A 22062-nucleotide genomic window follows, 5' to 3' on the forward strand; every position below is an offset into this window, starting at 1 on the left:
ACGGACAGACAGACAGACGGACAGACAGACAGACGGACAGACAGACAGACGGACAGACAGAGAGACGGACAGACAGACAGACAGACGGACAGACAGACACACTTTCGCATTTATAATATTAGCATGGAAGTATCTAATCTAAATTTATCTAACTAGTACACAGAAAAAGTAAAACTATCTAACTTACAGATGTATAAGTACTGTTAGTTGTTACATGTAAATCTATGCTTATTTATTATTTTTAAATTAACTATGAAATTACTCCCAGACCAGAACTAAACAAGGAATTTAATAAAAAATATTATATTATCAGATGAAAATATTTATTATTCAGCCGTTTAATACTAAGTTACATTGTTGGAGGTGGGGGTGGTACCGGGAGCAATGGGGGTGGAGGCGGCACCCCCATCATCGGCGCCCCTGGAGGAGGTGGTAGTCTCATCCCATGACTCTCCCACATCTTTGGAGGTGGTGGCATTCTCAGAGCTTCCATTTTAAATGCAAACTGAAGGAAGAATTGTTTTGTATCCTTGTTCCAGTGGGTCCAAAACTTGGCATCATGTTTCTCCACTTCCCTGCTTGGAACCTTGAAAGCGATAGTCTCATATGGCTCCGCAGCAAACAACAAGTACTGCCACCTGCGGTCTGGTGGCTCTATTTTCTGTTCATATGCAGACATAAAACGATGCCTGGGCTGCACACCTTCAGCAATTTCTAGAAAAAAGGAATAATTTATGTTATTAACTTCTATGGTAAATGTTAAGGTAGCTGTCACTGTGCTCTATCAGTGAGTTAATATAATAATTTTATTAATTAATTTTGCGGAATCCATTTCAAGTTGAATCTGTAGACAGTAGTAACTATAGGGTAGCAGGACGAGGCAAAATGCCACAGGTCCTTGACCCAAAAGGGCCCCGGCCCAAGAGGCCATGAGATCAGAAATATCTTATACATTGTTTTATTATTAACATGACGATTTTTACTGATAGGGGCCCATCAATTGCCACGGGCTCCCGATTTTATAGTTAAGAAACTGCCTGTAGGTTATAAGATGTGTTGAAATTGTTAATGCAACAAAATTATACCTGGATAATCAACTTGGAACAACAAACTCTGTTGACCATTTTCAGGATCTTTTTGTTTGGTCACTCGGTATCCAGGACGTCCAATTTTAACGAATTTTTTAGGTTCAATCCTTGGCTTCTCTGGAGCTAGCTGTTGGGGTGCCTCTTTTGCTTCTTTGGCTGCTCTACGAGCCAAATTAGCCTGATGCTTTTTTCCTTGAGTGTGAGCCAAGTAACTGCCCTCATTATTGTGAAGAGTAAGACACAATTTACATTCGTACGAACCTTAAATGAAAAAATAGTGTTAGATACCTTACAAGTTTTTTGTTTTAAATTTTGTTGATAAAATATACGAACCTAAATGGTTTTTCATAAAATAGGGGTCCTTATTAAGATCGATTGTTTCCAGAGCCAACTGGCGGAGTCTTTCACGACGGTCTCTGTTGCTCTCAGACCATGATGCTACACCGCCACCGCCCGTTTTTCCTCCAGGACGATTTTGAAAATCCATGATGAGGCCTGAGGGCTGTATCTACTCAAGAACGTCAAAAATACCAATTACTGTTCTTCTGTTACCAATTACTGTTACCACACGACGCGAATAATTTGGATGAACAGAAAAGTCAATTGTCAAGTGTCAATTTGACTTTGACAGTGACTAGATACACCATAGACTACATGATATTTTTTCTTTATAAATAGAGTTACGGGCTACGGCCAACTATAGTGCGGCAAGAAAGTGAATAAATTAAAAAGTGGCAACATAGTAGTGTCATCCCTTTTAAATCAATCTAGAAGAAAAAAGGGATGACACTACGATGTTGCCACTTTTTAATTTATTCACTTTCTTGACGCACTATAAAGTATAAACTCTAATTAAAAGGAAAAACATGATCTTCGAATAAATAAATTATCAGCATAATTTGTTATTTTTTTTAATTCTAGCATAAGTCGAAACTGGAATCTACAAAATATAACAATATTAGACATATGCCGCGGCTGCGCATGCGTCTATCGTACTTAGCTTCGTAATGACTTATGAGACGATATAGTGCGTTTCATCAAAATATAGTTCCTTTGCCGTCATGTTGGCACTAATGCAAATTAGTGTTGCCTCATTATCTTTACTGTGCTACCTTAAATTAGGGGAGATAATAATAATGTTATCACAAAATACTTTTAATAATTCCCTAATTTTATAAAATTCTAACTTTCACCCGCGGCTTATCCTGCATTAACGTCTATCCCTCGGGGACCGTTCTTTTTCCCGGGATGAAAGGTACCCTATGTCCTTCTCCATACCCCAGACAACGTGTACGTATAAAAGTTTCATGATGATCTGCTTAGTACTTTATGCGTGAAGGCGTAACAAACAAACAAAGTCACTTTCGCATTTACTAGCTAAAAGCCGAGCTTTGTGAGGGCTCGCGTCGTTACACCTTGACTGACTGAAGATAACACATTTACATGTAAATAAAAATTACTATGTTAAAGCACAAATCAATAGGCGTGATAGTTTATCCGTAAAGTGTACCACAAAATGTACAGGTTGTGGGATATACTAGGACTCGATTCGCTCGCCCTGATAATAATAATATAAGTACTATCTTTGACCCGCGACTTCGTTCGCATGACACATGTATGTAGTTTTCGTCACTAGAAGTGCGTTTAATCAAATAGTTTCTTTGCCATCATGTTGGCATTTATGTCTGTTAATAACGTAAACACGGTAGACACGCTCTGCGAGTATTCATAAGTTTTACTGTATTTCAGGATGATTAAACTGCGGCTGGTAACCCTATTTCACTAAGCTGAAATGGCGGCAACCTGAGTTATTCATATTTATTGGGGCCCCGTTACGTTTTTCACGTTCACAAAACACTTTCACATCACACATTAACATCATCATCACACTTTAACACAATCATTCTTTCACCAGTTTTTAATGTTTTCGGCATGATTTTCTCACGAAATCACAGTAAAACTTATGAATACTCGCAGAGCATGTCTGCCGTGTAAATTACATTATTGACAGACAGTAATGCCAACATGACGGCAAAGGAACTATTCGATGAAACGCACTCTACCATTGGACGATAGAGTTCGACAAGGCTGTTTATGAACGTGACGGGAAAGGAACTAACGCAGCTAACGCTTCTATAATACAAAAACGTCATTTTTGTATGATAGAAGCCCCGTATCACTATACTCGTTATCCAATTACCAAATTATTCTACACTCCTAAAAGTAAGACAAACATCCTAAAATACTCTGCCTCTAATATCTGTACTGATTACAACCTAGCTTGCACATCTGTAAGGGACCTAGATATTTTTAATGATTCCTGTAAGAGTTTAAAAAGCAAATTAACCAAATGTAATACCGCAAATTGGGGTGAATAGACACAACTTTCAACTTCTACACTGATTTTCTTACATATTTTGTATGAAAGCTGTAAATAAAGAATTGTCGAATTGCGAGTCTCGTTTTAATTTACCAAATAGTTATTCTTTAATTATGCATAAATTTAAGAATTACTTGTAAAATAGGACAAAGTAGGCGGTTTCTATTTACCTTGAAACTGGGGTCAGAAGATACAACTGAGGGGTGAATAGAGAAAAAACGTTAGGGTTGTCAAAGTCAACTTTAATGCACCTATGTAAGTAATAATTATCTCAGTAATCCAGAAAACGTTAAAATAAATTAACCAAAGCCGTTGATAAAGATAAAAAATCTCAATTTAAAATGTAATTGTCACAGAAAAACATTTTAACAAAAACATTTAAATGAAAACTGTCATGATGAGAAAATACTCGACTGACAACCCTGAAAATCATGTTTCTATTGACCCCTTTCTCGTTGCTATTAACCCCTCACTCGTATCTATTCACCACTTTCTTCGTGTCTACTGACCCTAAAGGCGTTTCTAATCACCCCCCACTCGTTTCTATTCACCTCGAAATCAGTAAAAAAATACTAAGTACCGTAAAATGGGGGGAATCGGGTCACTTTCCAAGTTCAACATTGATTTTTATTGACTTTATCTTAAGATTAATAAGAAAAAAAATTATCAACAGAGTTCCGGTGGTTCCTAGTTTTGTTTGCAATACATTACAATTTTAGTTTATTAAATAAAATATACATAAAGGTCCAAAAACTTACTAGACCCAATTCACCTACAGTCTGGGGTGAAAAGGGACGCATATGGGATTAATAGACATTTTTGCTAGCGCTGCCACTTTCCTGATGTTTCCAAATAGGTACTACCTACTCAGGTAGGTACTTATATGAAATAATGTTTTTGGCATAGCTGTATAGGTATGAGGTATATATTATACAAGAATTAGTACAAAATCAAACAACAGATCCAATCAAGCATTATCACATTATTATTATATTTTATATAAATATTGAGTCACTCTTCTTCGTCGTCTTGTAACTCGTCTGGTGTTGCGACTTGCGTTCCTGATCTTTAAAATTCCCAATCCCTCACGCACTCAGCAAAACACAACGCATGCGTTGTTTCACGCAAGTTTTCTATGAGGTGATGGTATGTATCCGGTCGAGCCGGTCCATTCGTGCCGAAGCATGGTTTTTCTTCCCTTTAAACAACAAACACCTGTACGAACAATGATGATAAAATAATAATACTAGAATATATCCATCGTGACAACCCTATCCATAAAGACCCAAATCCAAATTAGGTCCCTATTAAACCCATATTCGGCCCAATTTCCCCCACATACGACCCTTTACATCCCGATTTTTTCTTAAAACTACCTTAGTGATAAAAAATTGAAGTACTATTTAAAAAAATACTTAAATCCACTTACTTTCTTAGTTTATTCAATGCCTGAATATCCGCTACAACGGATGCGATGTTCACTTTCACACAATTATTCCAAATAAGTAAAGAAAATTAAAATGTTTTTCGGAGCAAATTTCAGACGATTTTGACTCAACTCTTTGAAGACCGTTATTTTCATCAAATTCAATGACAGGACGAGCAAATGTTGCCAGAATATATAAAAAATGTTGTAAGCTTTAAAAAAAAGCTTACCATAGAGTGTAAAATTAAAATACTATGGGAAATTAGGTTTTCTAAAAAGGTCACACTTTTGACCCAATTCTCCCTGCAGACCCTAGTACCCCCAATTTACGGTATCGATTTTACTAAAAAATAAGAACAAAATGATGGAATATTGATAATAACCTTTTTATTTCTTATAGATGAGAAACTTAACTATCCAAGTATGCAAATTGACAAAGAGTTATCATTGACGAACTTGATGTTTTTTTTTAAGTTTTACACAGTCAATAAACACTTGTTCGCAGACGTTCACTTCAACAGCTTTTTTCTCTATGTCTATGTATTAGACTTGACGTAAATTTTAGTGTTGCCAGAATAAAGGAAAAATGTTGCAGTGTTATTAATAGTAGAAATAAAGATACTTTAACGGACTATATAGCAACTAGAACGACCATAATCAAATTCTCAGATTTGTTTCTATTTACCCCGCGATTTCTATTCACCCCATTTTACGGTACTCAAACTTCTGTTTTCGAGAATTAAAACTACTTTGTAATCGTTATTAGATTTAAGAAATAATATCTACTGTCCTTAATGAATGCTGTACACGCCTATAATTGGCTTACACATAAGTGCATGTTTTAGTTTAAGTATATTTAAATGTATTTCTGTGTTTTGCTGTTGGCGAGTCTAATAAAGAAATAAAAAAAAAAAATTGACAGTTCTCCTTTACCAACAGCGCACATTGACTGATATTGACACATTCAATTAAAGCCTTATAAAACGTGTACTACGCACTACGCGGGTGCGGCCCGGGCAAGAAGTCAAGTATAGTCTGGGCTCTGGCATAAAAGTGAAGAAATTAAAAAGTGGCAACATCGTAGTGTCATCCCTTTCAAATCAAATGGAAAAAATCTCTTCACTTTTAAGTTTTATGCCTGACTCAGACAGTGCAGACTAACTTTTTCTTTGAATACCATAGAGCATGAGCATTTTCTATTATCTATGAAAAAGACTTTGACATTTGACAGATTAAAATGTCAAGTTGTCTTTTGTCTATTCTTTCTTTTTAGTTGTCAAAATAAGCGAAAAGGTAGTGTTTTTTGATAAAAATCCAAAAATATCTTCGAAATCTTATAAAAATTGTGCAAGTGTATGGTCTGTTTATCTTATACATTGTTCGATTGTTCTGGTGGCCCAGTTATTTTGTAAAATTCTTAAAATCTCTCATAGTTCGGCTAACCTATATTATGTGTAATTGTTTCTTCTAGGTAGTGGCTCAAGATGTTGATGCCCAAGCAAAATCGCGTTGATATTTATGAGTACCTTTTCAAGGAAGGTGTTATGGTAGCCAAAAAGGACTACCATGCACCCAAACACCCGGATCTGGAGAAGATTCCCAACCTGCAAGTTATCAAAGCTATGCAGTCCCTCAAATCTAGAGGTTATGTTAAGGAACAGTTTGCCTGGAGACATTTCTACTGGTAAGTGCTTAAGTTTCTCGAAATGTGTAAGTTTTGTTAATCCTTCGATCGTGGATTCTTGGAAATCTATTGTTATTCTATTGTGTCTCGCTCACTGGTGAGCTTATGGGGCTTGATGGGTTCATGTGTGAAATGGTCATAGGTGTACAATGTTTTGATACAAATATTTCAATGTTGATTTTAGGTATTTGACCAATGAGGGTATTGAATACTTGAGGATCTTCCTTCACCTGCCCCCTGAAATCGTGCCTGCTACCCTGAAGAGGTCAGGCCGCACAGAGGCAGCCCGCCGCGGCGCCGGAGGCCGTCCCGACGCCCCCGCTCGCACAGCCGAGGACAGATCTGCATACAGACGTGCTCCAACTGCACCCGGCGGTGCCCACGACAAGAAGGCTGATGTCGGACCTGGCTCAGCTGAAGTTGAATTCGTAAGTTAATTATTATTACACCTACTCGATATTTTATTGCTTTATTTTTCAATGTACCAAGTTCGTAGTTTTTAGCACCAGGGCTGTTTAGGTGTTCAGTTTTTTTACATCACAATCTGAAAGTATGTAAGTACTAAAATTGGCACTACGATTCATATTTTCATTTTCATATTATTTGTCAAAAATTTTCTTAGTATTTTTACCATAGTGCCCCGTTTCCTTTAGGCCAACCACATAGTAGCACGTAGACTATCATCTTATATTATATAAAATTGTCGTGTCACAATGTTCGTTCCCGTACTCCGAAACGGCTAGAACGATTCTCATGAAATTTTGTGAGCATATTAAGTAGGTCTGAGATTCAGCCAACATCTATTTTCATACCTAAAATTATTTATATGGCAAAACAACGTTTGCTGGGACAGCTAGTCTATACTAATATTATAAAGAGGTAAACTTTGTTTGTTTAATTGTAATGAATAGGTTCAAAAACGACTCGACCTATTTTAAAAATTCTTTCACCATTCGAAAGCTACATTATTTACGAGTATATTACTCGTAAATATAAGGCTACTTTTTATTTTGTAAAATATAGGGTTCCATAAGATATTTCAGTTATGGTTCGGAAACAACCAGAAAATTTATTTATTTTGCGTACGCTGCCTAAACTATAAAATATAGAACTATACAATGTTCTAAGTAAATGGAGATCTTATAAATACCTACAAAAATGTCCGCGACACACTATACCTATCTATGTGGCACAACAACCATTTATTTATTTAAAAATCTTGATTTCTTTTTGGACTACATTTAAACGGATTTATTTTACTCATGCTAATAATCCTTATCAAAATAAATTATTTCATCACTAAGTTCAGTTTATGTAGAATATATTTGGTCTTTGAATGATTAAAATTTGACGTTTAATTTAGAAGTTATGGCGAAATTAAAATATTGCGATTTACGCCCGTTTCGAAGTGGGCGCTACCAATGCGCCCACTTCGAAACGGGCGGACGGAAAAAAATAGATGTTCCGCGCGGCTTCGCCCGCGTAATTTAGGAATGTCAAAAACCTATGTCCTTTCACGTGGTCTATTCTTCATGTAAATAATGTACCAAGTATTGTACACATTGAAAAGGTCTACAGAAAACTCCACGATGGTATATAGGTACTTACGTATAAGGATATCCCACAATAACATTTTTTTGTCATATTTTACTTTTAACTTCAAATAATGGCTAATTTTTGAAGCGATTTTAACCAATACGGCAATAATCCTTATTCAATTAAATACTTTAAATACATTATAGTGATTATTATTGATTAATATGGCCCTTTACAGCATATTATGATTTAAATTTTATATGAATGCGAGCTTTTGCCCGCGGCTTTGCTCGCGTTAAGAAGTATTATTATATACAAACTTCTATCCCCTATTTGAACCCCTTGGGGTTGGAATTTATCAAAATCCTTTCTTAGCGGATGCCTACATTATAACATCTACCTACATGCCAAATTTCAGCCCGATCCGTCAAGTGGTTTGGGCTGTGCGTTGATAGATCACTATGTCAATCAGTCAGTCACCTTTGAGTTTTATATAATATGTATACAGATTTTCGAAGGTATTACAGATTTAAAAATTGCGGACCGTAGCTTTTGCGGCAGTAACTACCAATGCAGGTTACGGGTAGTAATGAATGTAAATTATATAAAATCAAAACTACTGAATAGATTTTATTCATTTTTTTAGTGGGGTGCTAGTTTCTATATAAATTTCTAAACCAGAATTTTCTCATATTTTATCAAATTGATTGCAATTTTTTTGTATTGGAAATAGGGGGTCTGACGATTTTATTTGAATTAAAATAAAATATAGACTGGATGATGATGATATACACATAACCCCACATAACACAAAGGATGTAGGCCACTTTTTATGGCAGGAAAATGTATAGTTACCATGGGATGTTTTACTACAATGCATTTATTCATTAGATTGCATGGGCATTAAGTGCCTGTTTCACCACTTCCTGATAAGGCTATCCACCAAATAACTTGACAGATCAAGTATGAAGAATCTGTGACAAAAGTTGCGAATAGCCTATTTGGCACTTTATCAGAAAGTGGTGAAACAGGTCCTAAGTAAAAAAAATAATTGCTGAAACTACTGCTTTAAAAATTCTCTAATTTGAATATTTACATTATTTTAAATGATTTAATAATTCTTGTTACAGAGAGGAGGTTTCGGACGAGGCAGGCCAGCACCCTAAGTTAAAATAAATTCATATAAAACCATTCTTTTTGTATTATTTTCATATGGCCTATGCAAAAGTTAACACAGTAAGTTTTCTTCCAAATCAATATTCACATATTGATTAATCTTTGCACTTAATTCTCAAGTTCTTAGTTTTGAATATTGTAATATGTCATTTAGATGGACAGTACAGGATTTCAGCTGGGGGGGGGCAGCATAAATATATCGAGAAGATGGTCGGTCTGGTATATTGAAACAAATAAACAAGAAAATTATAAAAAATATAAATCTGACTGAAGAGATATTTACTTTCCAACACTTCGTTTTACGCAGAGTACGTAATACGTTTCTAAAATTCGCATTTGCCAGGAAAATAATTGACGTTTATTTTATCTTCCTGCGTGTGGACTGTGGACGTAGTGTCACAACTCACAACACGCAGGAAATATATGTAGCAGTTAGCACGACAGTTATGTATCGCATCAAATAAGTCCTATGCTGCTGTTCATAAGAATCCCTATCCGCTATCTACAAAATATGATTTTATTTTTATGAAAACCATTTAGCATTTAGCAACCCGTGATGCACCGCCGCTGCGCAGTACTGGGCTAAATCATAAATGTATGAAAAGTCGACGTCTAGACTAGAGGCGTAGTGTGCCGTGTGCGGCGTGGAGGTACGAAAAATTTTCAATGTTGCGTGACCTTTAAGTGTGTGTAATTCATTACATGGTGACAATACAAAAGTCGATAGGTACCTAATGCTTGTATAGTTCTTGCAATCTACTACATTATCATTTATATTGGATCATTTCTATGATCATATATAGGATCCAATATATATGATCATTTGATCATATCTGCGTATTACATTACCATATTTCATTGATCCTATTTTACGTCATATGTGGTTTCAATCGACAGTATATATTAAGTCTATGGTTTCAATAGCCAATGGAGAGCGCTAACGCTGACAGGTATTGACGTCAGGGTTACTTGATCTCAGAGAATTCGATTTGTCAAAAGACATCGTAGTTTTTAATATGGCTTGTTTTTTGTTATTTCAGCAAGATTATCCAAGTATATAATTAGAAAAATAATTACATTACATTATTTGAAACATATTAGCGAACAAGAAATTAAAAACTCTTTTTTATATTAAATAACTGGCAACACCTATTTCTATGACCGTATTGGATCCAAACTCTCAGCAAATGTCAAAATCTATGATCAAGGAAGAAATGTTTTTTTTTTTTTATGAAATAAGGGGGCAAGCGAGCAAACGGGTCACCCGATGGAAAGCAACTTTCGTCGCCCATGGACACTCGCAGCATCAGAAGAGCTGCAGGTGCGTTGCCGGCCTTTTAAGAGGGAATAGGGTAATAGGGGAGGGTAGAGATGGGAAGGGAAGGGAATAGGGGAGGGTAGGGAAGGGAATAGGGTAGGGGATTGGGCCTCCGGTAAACTCACTCACTCGGCGAAACACAGCGTAAGCGCTGTTTCACGCCGGTTTTCTGTGAGAACGTGGTATTTCTCCGGTCGAGCCGGCCCATTCGTGCCGAAGCATGGTTCTCCCACGTAAAAATCATATGTCTATATTACATTATCCAATATCATTGACTCAATGATCTCGGATCCAATATATATGATAATCTAATATCCCCCTAAGAGTGTGCGTGGCCTTTATTTGTAGTTGTAATTGTAATATAGACATTTTCGTTAGTGTGCGTACCTGACGGAGCAGTCAGTAGCGAGCGAGCCATGTACGCGTGTGTAGATATGGTCACTCACACTACTAAGGGCACTGCGCGCTCGTAGATTGCAAGATCTATATGAGAAATCAATCATCTTGAAGCATACTCTCTGTGGCCTGACAACTCATACGTCGACAGGCGTTCTGTATTATCGCTTTTTAACATTTTTTGAGTATTTACGTCTATGGTGGCGGTACTGTCCATCAACGTGTTAAACAACTGCACGACAGTTTACAAAAAGAATACATAAGTATTAATATTTTTACTATACAATTTACATTATGATTTGGGAGAATTTATAGAGCTACATAATTTGAAACAATCTAAATTGCTGGTTGTATTGGGGGGTTAGGAGGTCTAGGGAACTCTCCAATGCGGTCCATGTAGTATTGGTGAACCCGGTACGGCTTCAGCTCCCATGGGACTTGATCTTCCATGGGTGTGGGGGTTACTCCAAGATCCTCTAAAGTTGGTACACCAGCTATCACCTTGTCTGTGGTCGCCTCCTGATGATATGAGACAAAAGCTTTTAAATGTCTTAATTTGGCTATCCATTGTTTATTCTGGTATGGTAGTATTATATTTTTTGGAGAATTTGAACAATATTCTCTATTATATTGTTCAAATATATATATTTGGATATATTATTATGTTATATATTTCTAAACAAGAACTACATACCAACCAGATAGGAGTTAACTAAATAATTAATAAATTGTATAATAATTATTACCTTTTCAAGACCTTCCCAATGTAGAAAACCGAAAGGATAGGCTGGAGACGCAGCATTAGCAAGGAACACTTTCAGTGGAAAAATAGGATCATACTTCATGTCATAGTGGAAGAAGCCCCAATCCTTGTCCTTGCGCATGAGTTGATAGAACCATGTCACCATGTCGGAAAGCATGTATCTCTTCGGTCTAAAATGAAAATTATAATATTGTGATCAGTAAAAGAGCACACTACCACAAAAAAGACGCATCTCAAATCGCAATTCCTCTTTGTTTGGTAACTGTTGACTCGTATTGAGTTGTTGATTAATAACTGAAAATAGGTTTCCAAATACAAATTCACATCATTATGAATCAGACCCTTGACCTGACAACACCGTAGGGATTAGAGATAACAAGAGGATCTACGTTTGCTGATTTAACTTTTGCCTTTTCTAGATTATAATATTATGATAGCTCACCATTATAATGTATTGGCATTTACTACCTCATCAAAAACAAAACTCACCCAACGGCTTGGTAGACCTGAGCCTTGGTGTCGGGATCACGGGCAGCATTCACAATAGCCTGGGCCACATCACCCACATACACGGGCTGCTTGATTGTCTCTTTGCCGTTTTTGTACAGGGGCATGATGTTAGAATGAATCCTCCAAAATGATGCAAATGCCCTGAAATTCATAGTCATTCAAAATTAATATCAGTCTTCATATTGACAATATTATAATTTTCTTTTTTCTAAACAAATGATCTATACTTATATACATGGGCGTACCCAGGTTCTGAGCCAGGGGGGGGGCAAATTACCCAGGTTCTGGTGCCAGGGGGGGGGGGGGGGCAAATCACCCAGGTTCTGGGCCAGGGGGGGGCAAATCAGATTTTTCATAAGCTAGGTGTTTATAAAGAATAAAAAATTAATAATTTTTAGTTGTAAAAATATTGTATTGCAAACAAATGGCAAAAATTTGTTCTTAATTTTTAATTTTCATAGATAAAAGTACTAGATATTAAACTCAAAACCCCCCCTCGGTACGCCCATGCTTATATATATAAAAGAGTAAATGGTCTGTCTGGATATTATATTCAAAACACTAAACTGATTTGAATGAAATTTAGTAAGTGTAATAATAGGATTCTAAGACTGTTTTGTAAAATGTATGGTTTCTGTATGTGAAACATAATTTGTTGCAACAGAGCTATACATGCAAAATCTAATTATTTTAAACAAAAACACTACCTCAAAAATCTGTCCTCAGACCCATAAATGTCGGAGGCCCGTAGGATGGTGGCAGTTGGGAATTCCTCTTTGATGGCACATTCACCAAGGTATTTGGTAATCTTGAACATGGATGGCTTTTTCATTACCAGTGGCGTCGGGTGCTCTTCAGCATTCAGATAGGATAGGTGGATAAGTCTCTCCACACCCTGTTCTCTACAAATTCTGTAAAAAATATATAAAATATAAACTCAATTTACTGATGCAAAAAAAACAAAAGATCATACATTAAATGTTATGTGTGGCAAATTAACATTAACCCATCAATACCCAAGCGGCAGCCGGCTGCCGCATAACAATTAATAATCTATTGTGTCTGCGATACCCAAGATGGAGGTGATAATAATATGAAAGTGTTTAACTTTGTGACATAACTTTTTTTTAGTTTACCATGGCTACCTTTATACATATAAAATGTAATTGTGTACTAGTGATCTTTACTGAAGTCTACATGGTGAATAAGACCAATATTTTCTAGCTAATGTTCTGTGAACTCTTAACAAAATATTTTATATACTTGCCAAGCTGCTTTAGAGGAATTACTATAAAGTACAATGCCATGAAAATATTCATGATTGATAAATAAATATTTGAAATAACCTTGCTAAGCGACGAGCTCCATCAACATGGACATCCATGTATTTGAAGTTCTTAGTTTCATAATCGCGTCCAATGAGGTTGATCACCACATTTGAGTACTGGACTGCCTTAGCTATTGACTTTTCATCCCGGATATCAAAGGGCGTGAATAAAACTTGACCGAGGTCACCAGCTACCTTCAACTTGCAAACATTGTAGAAATCTCCCCGGTATGGCAAAATCATCTGAAATTAAAGTTTGAATTTAGGTAGTTAGGGCTAGTTGTAGAAACTGGTAATAAAATAATAATAATATACAGCTTGAGATACTTACCAGCTACCTTTTATACTAACCTAATATTGTACATATCACCTCTACTTTTTATTGTTTTGTTTGCAGACATTTGAGTTTATTTTACTTGTTTTACTAACAATTGTTTTTAAGTTATAAGATTGGCTTAAGTCCCAATGCAATAATTACCTGAGTTCCAATTTTACCCAGTCTGTTGACTACATAGGGGCCAACAAATCCACTGCAACCAAACACTGTCGCGACTATACCATTGAAGCTGCTTCGGCCGCCGGTTCCGCGCTTGTAAGCAGCTATGTTGGGTTTGCTGTCGGTGCTGTACTTCGAACTCTCGATGTAAATAACTCCCATATAACCATTTTTAGCTAAAAAATTGTGAATTGTTTATATCAATCTGTCAAATTATAGAATTATGTAATTGAGAAATGTTCTTGGTTGCCTATTACAAATTATTGTTCTAAATAAGCTTACGTATTATTTTACTGACTAAATGTCCCGATAGTGCTACCGTTGCCATTTTCAGGCTTTAAACGGGTTTATCCACACCAAATCAATATTTATGGAAGTTCTTTTCGTGAACTTCTCATAAGTAGGTACGTTTCCACAAAATAAAAAATTCAACACACCAGTCACCAAAACGTCACTTGATTTTTTTTTAATAATGGCACTTCGGCTATAACCATGGCCAGTTACGAGTATAATATTATGGCGGGAAAACAATATTATTTAGTGCCATTTTTTCTGTATTATCGTCAGGTCAGTCAGGTCTAAAGTCTAGTCAAAGTCTAAGTACATATAAAGCCAATACAGTCAAGAAGTCAAGTCGATCGATTCAGTAAAGTGGTAGACACTTTACTGAAACTTTCGATGGAGTTTTGGAGGGAACACAAAAGAGCACGTTTCTGGTTATTACATCACTTTCCCACACTTGTGCACGATAACGAATATCTAATGGTAAAATTAAACCCAGATAACACAATTTTAGGACAATAATACAAAAACACAACATCACTGTTTCACATTCCCGGCAAAACTTAAGTGACAAACTTCACTTTTAAATATTTTTATACAGCTAAAGACCAATGAATAAGGAAACAGATGGAAGCGACATAACTACAAAAAAGTGTGGCCAGCGCCATATTGCCAAGAACTAAACATGGCGGTCTATAGTGATGGGACACTCGGTTGATATTTGTCGAGGATATCGATAAACTATCCTGTGTGTAATCCTGTTATATTATATTTTATTATATTGATATCAATTCTTTTATATTATATAAAAAAATCATTTTTGCCTATTTTGTCTCTATGTATTAAAGTACATAGAGACAAAATAGGCAAATATAGTTTTTTTTATATAGGAGCCTCCTTAATTTTATAAAACTATTTAATTTATTTTAAGTTTATTAATTATTATTTAAGTTGCCATTATTGATATCGGGCAAAAATTACCAAAAAATCGGACAAATACTAGTTGTACTCGCGCAGGAAGTGTTTACAGTTTATTTTAATTTTACCATCAATTATTATTATTATTAAAGTATGTATATGTCGCAGCCGACTGGTTTAAATAGCCGTTCAATCAAATAGCTAGCCCTTTGACTGAACAACGCCATTTAATCACACGGCTAGCTTTTATATTGAATATTTTAGACACTCAAAACGTTCAACACTACAGCTGATTCAAAAGCCGCCGTCTGATTGAAGTAGTTCAGCGCGCACCGCTGCGGCGCTAGGTGCTTTTTATTTACAATATGGCGTCAACTAGCAGGTGTTTGTTGGTGTTTGTGGCTGTTTTTTGGAAAGAAAGTAGTTAATAAAAGTTATAAGTGTTATTAAAGAGACAAAAATTGTGGAGGCGCTGTAAATACGAGTGAATCAAAATTTCAACAAATATTCGAGGAGAAATTACGGGCTTATGAAATGGATGGACGTAGCCCCCCGAAAGGGGGTTCGGGGGGCACAGTCCCCCGTCAAAACAAAAACAAACACAATCCAGAAAGTCCAAAAGTTGGTTAGGTTAGGTTAGAACTTAGACCACAACACAGAGGGAGCCGAGCGAGCGCAGCGAGCGTGCTGCGGCAGCAGCCGGCGACTGTCGTCAAACAAAAGGGGGGCCAAAACAAAAACAAACACAATCCAGAAAGTCCAAAAGTAGTAAAGGTTAGAACTGTGACTGTGCTGCGGCAGCAGCCGGCGACCGTCACAAAACACGCCTCAGAATTTTTTATTTTTACTTATTGCATTAAACTTTTGGTCACCCCTTAAACTTAATCCCAGAATAATTTTTCTTATTCTCCCAAATTACATATTAAGCATTAGCTTAATATGTAATTTTCAAATTAACTAGGGCGACCATTAGGTCGCCCTAGTTAATTTGCCATTAAACCAGTTGGCTAAGCGTCGTCTAGCTGTAGTGTTGAAAGTTGTAGTCAACAAGTCGGCTAAACGACGTATAGCCGTGTGATTAAATGGCGTTGTTCAGTCAAAGGACTAGCTGTTTGATTGAACGGCTATTTAAACCAGTCGGCTGCGACATATACAACTGAGTATTTTGTGAACATTTCAAGTGCCTATTTTTTCGCGATATATCGAGACCGATATTGATATTTTTTCAAATATCGATGTATCGATATATCGATATTTTCTTTCAATTTCGACATCCCTACAATACGACACTTTGACAGTTTATGTACCTCGGAGAACCGGAACATAAAATGGCGGACCGGCCACATTTTGATTTGGTAGAGACCATTATGCCGAGTCCACTAATAAAAGTCAATGCTAAAGACCCATAAACTCATAGACTTAATATATAGCATTATAGGTTTATGCATAAACTTATAATATACTGTCGTATTCGGAACGTGCACGTCAGTAGTGACATATTTGAAACGAAGTTTTAGGGGCATGTGTCAAAAAATAAAGTTTATTTTGTAAATATTAAAGCAAATAAAATATATTTAGAACAATAATTAATGGTATTTGGGTTATATTTAGTTAAAAACTACTTGTGGAAAATGAATATAATCATAAAAACTGGTTTTGAAAGTGTAAAACACTCAATAAGTTTCAAGGCCCAATCTATGTTAAAAGGAAATAAATTGGTGTTAGCAGGACATGTAAGGGATGTAGAAGAGCTAAGAACTAATGGCAATGTTATTTAATTCGAGCCAATATAATTCGTTGAACATCGGTGACTCTAGCACCCTATAAAACAAGTTCAAACGTAAGTAATGAACCAACCAAAAACGTACCTAACTAAGCATTTAGATAAAGCAAGTCTAAACATTTTTATTCATTCTTACAGATAGATAATAATGATCGGGTTAAATGCAGCTGCGTTTATAACCAGAGCGGCAAGTGCAAACATATTGCTACTTTAATCAGTAACAAAAATACAAGCAATACTTTATACTTAAAAAAAATAAATGTAATGTTTTTAAAAATCTTGTTTAATTGTTTTTATTTATTTTTTTCAAACATTAATACTCTGGAAGAAAATCGGAGTCTATAAATTTACTAAAACACTGCAAACATTCTTCATTTTTTTGAGTCTTTGCATTAATACACTTTCAATCAATGAGTTTCTAAAATAGTAACATACGAGTAGAATATCATTGCTTTCAATCACTTCAATATGGATTCTTACTTGAGCAATATCAGCGAGCAAGTCCTTTCAGTTTCCTCTTGAGAGTACTCGTTTTGTTTTGCTCAAAATAGGGGCATAATAATTTTTTACCCCTTTCATCTACGACTTGCTTACTTGAAAAACCTTTTTCATTCAAACTCTATTCCAGCTTCTAAAAGATCAGTTAAACTAGATGTAGTATCTGGTTTATCGTCATTTGTGAGTCACTGTTTCTTCCACCTGATACTTTGGATTTAAATGAAATAGGTATTCTATGAAACTGTGGGATATGCATGGTGGCCAAAGGAAGATCTTCCGACCGAGCGAGGTGTTATGCTCGGTCAGGCCGGAGCCCACGTGATACATCTCAGCTGTCGTATATATACCGACGCGCTCAGAAAACTTCGATAGCGCGATGCAGGAATGTTAGGGTACCGCCACATCACTCCCCCCCGAAGACCGGAGTGTTGAAGTCTTGTCGCTTGAGTCGCCAGCGCCAGTGAGTTTCAGTGAGTCGGAACTGTTGCAGTGAGTCCCAGTGAGTCGGAACTATAAGCTGCTGCACGGGATCCAGTGAGTCGGATAAGCTGCCGTGCGGGGCCGATGCTACGTGCTGACCAGGAGAGATGTGCTCTGCTTGCTGGCCGGTCGGTGTAGTGAGAAAGCCCGATGATGCCGATGCGGAGTCGCCCAGGCCGCGGTACATTGCGGCTAGTGGACGATGTATCCGATGAGGCGATGCTGGCTGGCGCGCTGCGGAGGGGCGAGGAGTGATAATGATGAAGGAGGCGTGTTCTGTCGAGGGTCACCAATGTATAATGCGTGTGGTGGCCATAGGAAGATCTTCCGACCGAGCGAGGTGTTATGCTCGGTCAGGCCGAAGCCCACGTGATACATCTCAGCTGTCGTATATATACCGACGCGCTCAGAAAACTTCGATAGCGCGATGCAGGAATGTTAGGCGAATTGTGGGTACCGCCACAAAACTATTACTGCAAGTTTTGTCGTCGAGTTTTGGAGAACATGGTGATCCATCATTCATCAACACTAAAACAATAGTTAGGTACTCAATTAATATAATAAAATGCAACTCAAATAAAATTGACTTGACTGATAATGCAATTTTAGGTTATATCGAATCACATACTTTTTCATTTTTACAGCAGCTTCCTTTTCCTAGCGGATTTAGGAAAAACATTAAATTTGTATACTCACTACCTATTTTTGCTGTTATTTTTGCAGTCTACGATACAAAAACCATTAAATTAAGACCAATTTCTAAAAATTGCAAAACAAGAAAAATTTCAAATTGCATTGCATTGCAATGTCTATGCTCTGAATAGACCACCTGACAACCCGAAAATGCGTGACCATTTTTGATCTGTCAATGTGTGCGTGTGCCAGTGATGTATATTTTACTATCGATAGTATAGTATTTCGCTATCGATAGTTTAGTCCGTTCGAGTTATTTTACCTGAGTTTCTATAAGAAATAAATAATATGCAACTTTGACAGATTTTGTATTTCAAATTAGGTATCATAAATTTTAATTGGCAAAAAAGGTGACGATTGAAAAGTAGATACACATTTTCGTTTGGAATGATTTTTCAATCGTCATTCATCGGATATGTTATGACTTATGACATGAGGTTCTTATAGGGGTAAATAACACACACATAACACATTATAAAGTTACTTATTTACATAGCTGGGCATTAACTCGTTAATCCGTTAATCGTTAATTAACGAAGTTAACATTTTGGTTAACGGATTAACGTCTAAGTTAACTTTTAAAAATATTAACGGACTCGTTAACTTCCGTTAATATGCAGAAGTCCGTTAATCGTTAATCCAATGCCTACTATTTACTGCACGGCACCGCGGCGCGGCGCGAAAACAGGTTCAGACAGTTAGTATAAAACGACAAGTGCCGGGCGGGCGGGCAGCGCGGTGCCGCGGCACGGCAGCAGCGAGTGAAAAAAAACATTACTACTTACTAGATACATTTTCAGGCGCGTGCGAGTGAAAAGAGATTTGTTTCGTTTTATCACTTCATTACTCAGCGCCGGTGCTTATAGAGCGAGTGATTCGTTTATTTTTATTATAAATCATTTGCATGTTGATACAGAAGAGTGCAGTATAATTTAGTTAGGTAGAATACAATAATTATAGAAGTTTTTTGCTTTGTCCCTAACATTTTAACTTCGTATAAAAAATTGTATGTACACTAACGCAATGATATAAGTTACAACAAGGCCATATTACATATTAACGGATTAACGATTAACGTTAACTTGCGTTAATGAGGGATTTTCATTTATATTTTTTAATTTTAATTTTAAAAATCTCAACTAGATGGCGTAAGGATAGACGCTTCTAGATTTTCTATTGGTTCCTCACCGATCTGAAATTATCTGCAGGTTGGCATCGCTGACTACATACATGGGTTGTTTCCAAAAAATATCAGTGTACTGTCAAGTGTGACATAAATCAAAATATCTTAAACCTAAGCGATCATTGGCCTAAGCGATTAGGCCAGTACACTGGTAATAGTTTAGGAACACGCTGACATAATAAAAACTTGTCAAACTGAAACTTGACAACTGAAAGAGTTTTGGCGGGCATGTCGCTTTCAAACTTCTTCTACTTTTTATTGTTGGTGTGGTTTTTATTATTTTTTTCCCAAATTGTGGTTTTTAGGCTTTTGATATTCATTATTGGTAAAATATTAGCCATTAAATATCCGTTATCTTACACAAATGCAGGTAAGATGTTGTCAAAACCAAAATGTATAACTCCTGTGAAATTTGGTGTGAATATCGGTAAATAGGGCTATTTCTTCCGTGAATTTTAGCTAAAACATCGTCATAATAACTTTATTATCCTATTCATTAGAATATTATTGCGTCTTTTTCAAATTGAAATGTATCAAGTTTTACATTCTTTTGCCCAGTTTTGTAGCAATTATTGATGGTATTCCCTGGTATTACCGATAGTTGTCTACCCATACGCCATCTAGTTACTAAAATGGAAACTGTTTGACAATCAAATTAAAAATATAGGAAAATCCCTCATTCGTCCGAAATGTAACGCTTTAACGTTTAACGAAGCTAACATTTTTTTTAACGGATTAATGATTAACGAAGTTAACTATTTGATTAACGGTGCCCAGCTATGCTTATTTATTACTCAGGTAAAATCTATCTGGTAAATCAGCCCTTACATTGCTGCATTGAAAGTAAACAACACACATAGTATATTATATTTTATTCTTAAATTAAATACATATCAGAAAATATCATAATACTTTTGGGAGTGCCTCCGCTGCCGGCGCCGCCTCCCAAAAATATCAGTAATGGGAACTACGGTAAGGGGGGTATTACATTATCATTTATATTGGATCATTTCTATGATCATATTATATAGGATCCAATATATATGATCATTTGATCATATCTGCATATTTCATTGATCCTATTTTACGTCATATGTGGTTTCAATAGCCAATGGAGAGCGCTAACGGTGACAGGTATTGACGTCAGGGTTACTAGATCTCAGAGAATTCGATTTGTCAAAAGACATCGTCATTTTTAATATGGTTTGTTTTTTGTTATTTCAGCAAGGTTATCCAAGTATATAATTAGAAAAATAATTACATTACATTATTTGAAACATATTAGCGAACAAGAAATTAAAAACTCTTTTTTATATTAAATAACTGGCAACACCTATTTCTATGACCGTATTGGATCCAATCTCTCAGCAAATGTCAAAAATCTATGATCAAGGAAGAAATGAATCATATGTCTATATTACATTATCCAATATCATTGACTCAATGACCTCGGATCCAATATCTATGATAATCTAGTATCCCCCTAAGTATACTGCCGGCAGCCGAGATATAAAACAACGACTGCCGGCGCTGGCACTCAAAATGGGAGCCGGTGATAATGCGTAAAGCGCTAGGTTCCAGTGCCGATACACAAATTTTAAAAAGAAATAATAATTATAATCTCAATTTATATATTCGACTTTACCGACTTCCAAAGGTGATATTTTAGTTTTTTCATTTTTGTGATCCATTTTCTTAGCTTAGCTTTACCTTAGCTATCTTTTTTTAGCTGTGGTGCAAAATCTTACTTTTTGATAGCTACCAAAAAGTAAGATTTTGCACCACAGCTACAGTTATAAACTCCGTGGTATACTTCCGAAGATACTGAACAGAACTTCAGATTCCTTATACATGCTATAGAGTTTCAGTGTTGTTCAAAGAAGCAAAGATATTGTATTTAAATGCTAGTACTATGCAGATCACATTAATCAGCATCTTCATCATCACCACCATTAACCCATCCAAGATTCAAGCCCCATACGAGCACCGGTGATCGCGACAACAATAGAATACAATAGCATTTCCGAGAATCCCCGATCGAAGGATTCAAATAATTATGCATCCTTACAATTATTATGACCTTATTATTTGTACTTTTCATAGTCATTTAGCTCAAGTCTGATGT

General features: G+C 36.2%; 3 protein-coding genes across 4 annotated transcripts; 1 reads left to right on the plus strand and 2 right to left on the minus strand.

The window, feature by feature from the left end:
• Nucleotides 1–306: 306 nt before the first annotated feature.
• Nucleotides 307–1663, minus strand: LOC121728620 (splicing factor 3A subunit 2). The gene is made up of 3 exons (XM_042116815.1): nt 1422–1663; nt 1086–1349; nt 307–714 (listed from the first exon to the last, which is right to left on the minus strand). The coding sequence occupies exons 1-3, from the start codon at nt 1573–1575 to the stop codon at nt 350–352; spliced, it is 783 nt and encodes a 260-aa protein (XP_041972749.1). The 5' UTR covers nt 1576–1663; the 3' UTR covers nt 307–349.
• Nucleotides 1664–6111: 4448 nt separating this feature from the next.
• LOC121728621 (40S ribosomal protein S10) lies at nt 6112–9302 on the plus strand. 2 transcript variants are annotated; one of them, XM_042116817.1, is made up of 4 exons: nt 6112–6190; nt 6366–6578; nt 6763–7006; nt 9245–9302. In XM_042116817.1, the coding sequence occupies exons 2-4, from the start codon at nt 6379–6381 to the stop codon at nt 9278–9280; spliced, it is 480 nt and encodes a 159-aa protein (XP_041972751.1). In that variant the 5' UTR covers nt 6112–6190; nt 6366–6378; the 3' UTR covers nt 9281–9302. The 2 variants fall into 2 exon arrangements, with proteins under 2 accessions (XP_041972751.1, XP_041972750.1); XM_042116816.1 differs by having other exon boundaries at nt 6118–6187.
• Nucleotides 9303–11264: 1962 nt separating this feature from the next.
• Nucleotides 11265–14533, minus strand: LOC121728619 (NADH dehydrogenase [ubiquinone] 1 alpha subcomplex subunit 9, mitochondrial). Its single transcript, XM_042116814.1, has 7 exons — nt 14383–14533; nt 14083–14276; nt 13624–13847; nt 12985–13188; nt 12257–12418; nt 11751–11937; nt 11265–11523 (listed from the first exon to the last, which is right to left on the minus strand). The coding sequence occupies exons 1-7, from the start codon at nt 14426–14428 to the stop codon at nt 11341–11343; spliced, it is 1200 nt and encodes a 399-aa protein (XP_041972748.1). The 5' UTR covers nt 14429–14533; the 3' UTR covers nt 11265–11340.
• Between the last annotated feature and the right edge of the window lie 7529 nt (nt 14534–22062).

Source organism: Aricia agestis, chromosome 7, assembly GCF_905147365.1.
Source record: "Aricia agestis chromosome 7, ilAriAges1.1, whole genome shotgun sequence".
NCBI lineage: Eukaryota > Metazoa > Arthropoda > Insecta > Lepidoptera > Lycaenidae > Aricia > Aricia agestis.

What these genes read in the sequence shown, in the direction of transcription:
- LOC121728621 (XM_042116817.1), top strand. Translation starts at nt 6,379, where the DNA reads ATGTTGATGCCCAAGCAAAATCGCGTTGATATTTATGAGTACCTTTTC. An exon ending in GCCTGGAGACATTTCTACTG is followed by an intron (nt 6,579 to 6,762) that starts GTAAGTGCTTAA and finishes TGTTGATTTTAG; the next exon opens with GTATTTGACCAATGAGGGTA. An exon ending in GCTCAGCTGAAGTTGAATTC is followed by an intron (nt 7,007 to 9,244) that starts GTAAGTTAATTA and finishes TTCTTGTTACAG; the next exon opens with AGAGGAGGTTTCGGACGAGG.
- LOC121728619 (XM_042116814.1), bottom strand. Translation starts at nt 14,428, where the DNA reads ATGGCAACGGTAGCACTATCGGGACATTTAGTCAGTAAAATAATAC. An exon ending in TGGGTAAAATTGGAACTCAG is followed by an intron (nt 13,848 to 14,082) that starts GTAATTATTGCA and finishes CTTTAATTTCAG; the next exon opens with ATGATTTTGCCATACCGGGG. An exon ending in TCTGAGGACAGATTTTTGAG is followed by an intron (nt 12,419 to 12,984) that starts GTAGTGTTTTTG and finishes TATGAATTTCAG; the next exon opens with GGCATTTGCATCATTTTGGA.
- LOC121728620 (XM_042116815.1), bottom strand. Translation starts at nt 1,575, where the DNA reads ATGGATTTTCAAAATCGTCCTGGAGGAAAAACGGGCGGTGGCGGTGTA. An exon ending in TTTTATGAAAAACCATTTAG is followed by an intron (nt 1,350 to 1,421) that starts GTTCGTATATTT and finishes TTTTCATTTAAG; the next exon opens with GTTCGTACGAATGTAAATTG. An exon ending in GTTCCAAGTTGATTATCCAG is followed by an intron (nt 715 to 1,085) that starts GTATAATTTTGT and finishes CCTTTTTTCTAG; the next exon opens with AAATTGCTGAAGGTGTGCAG.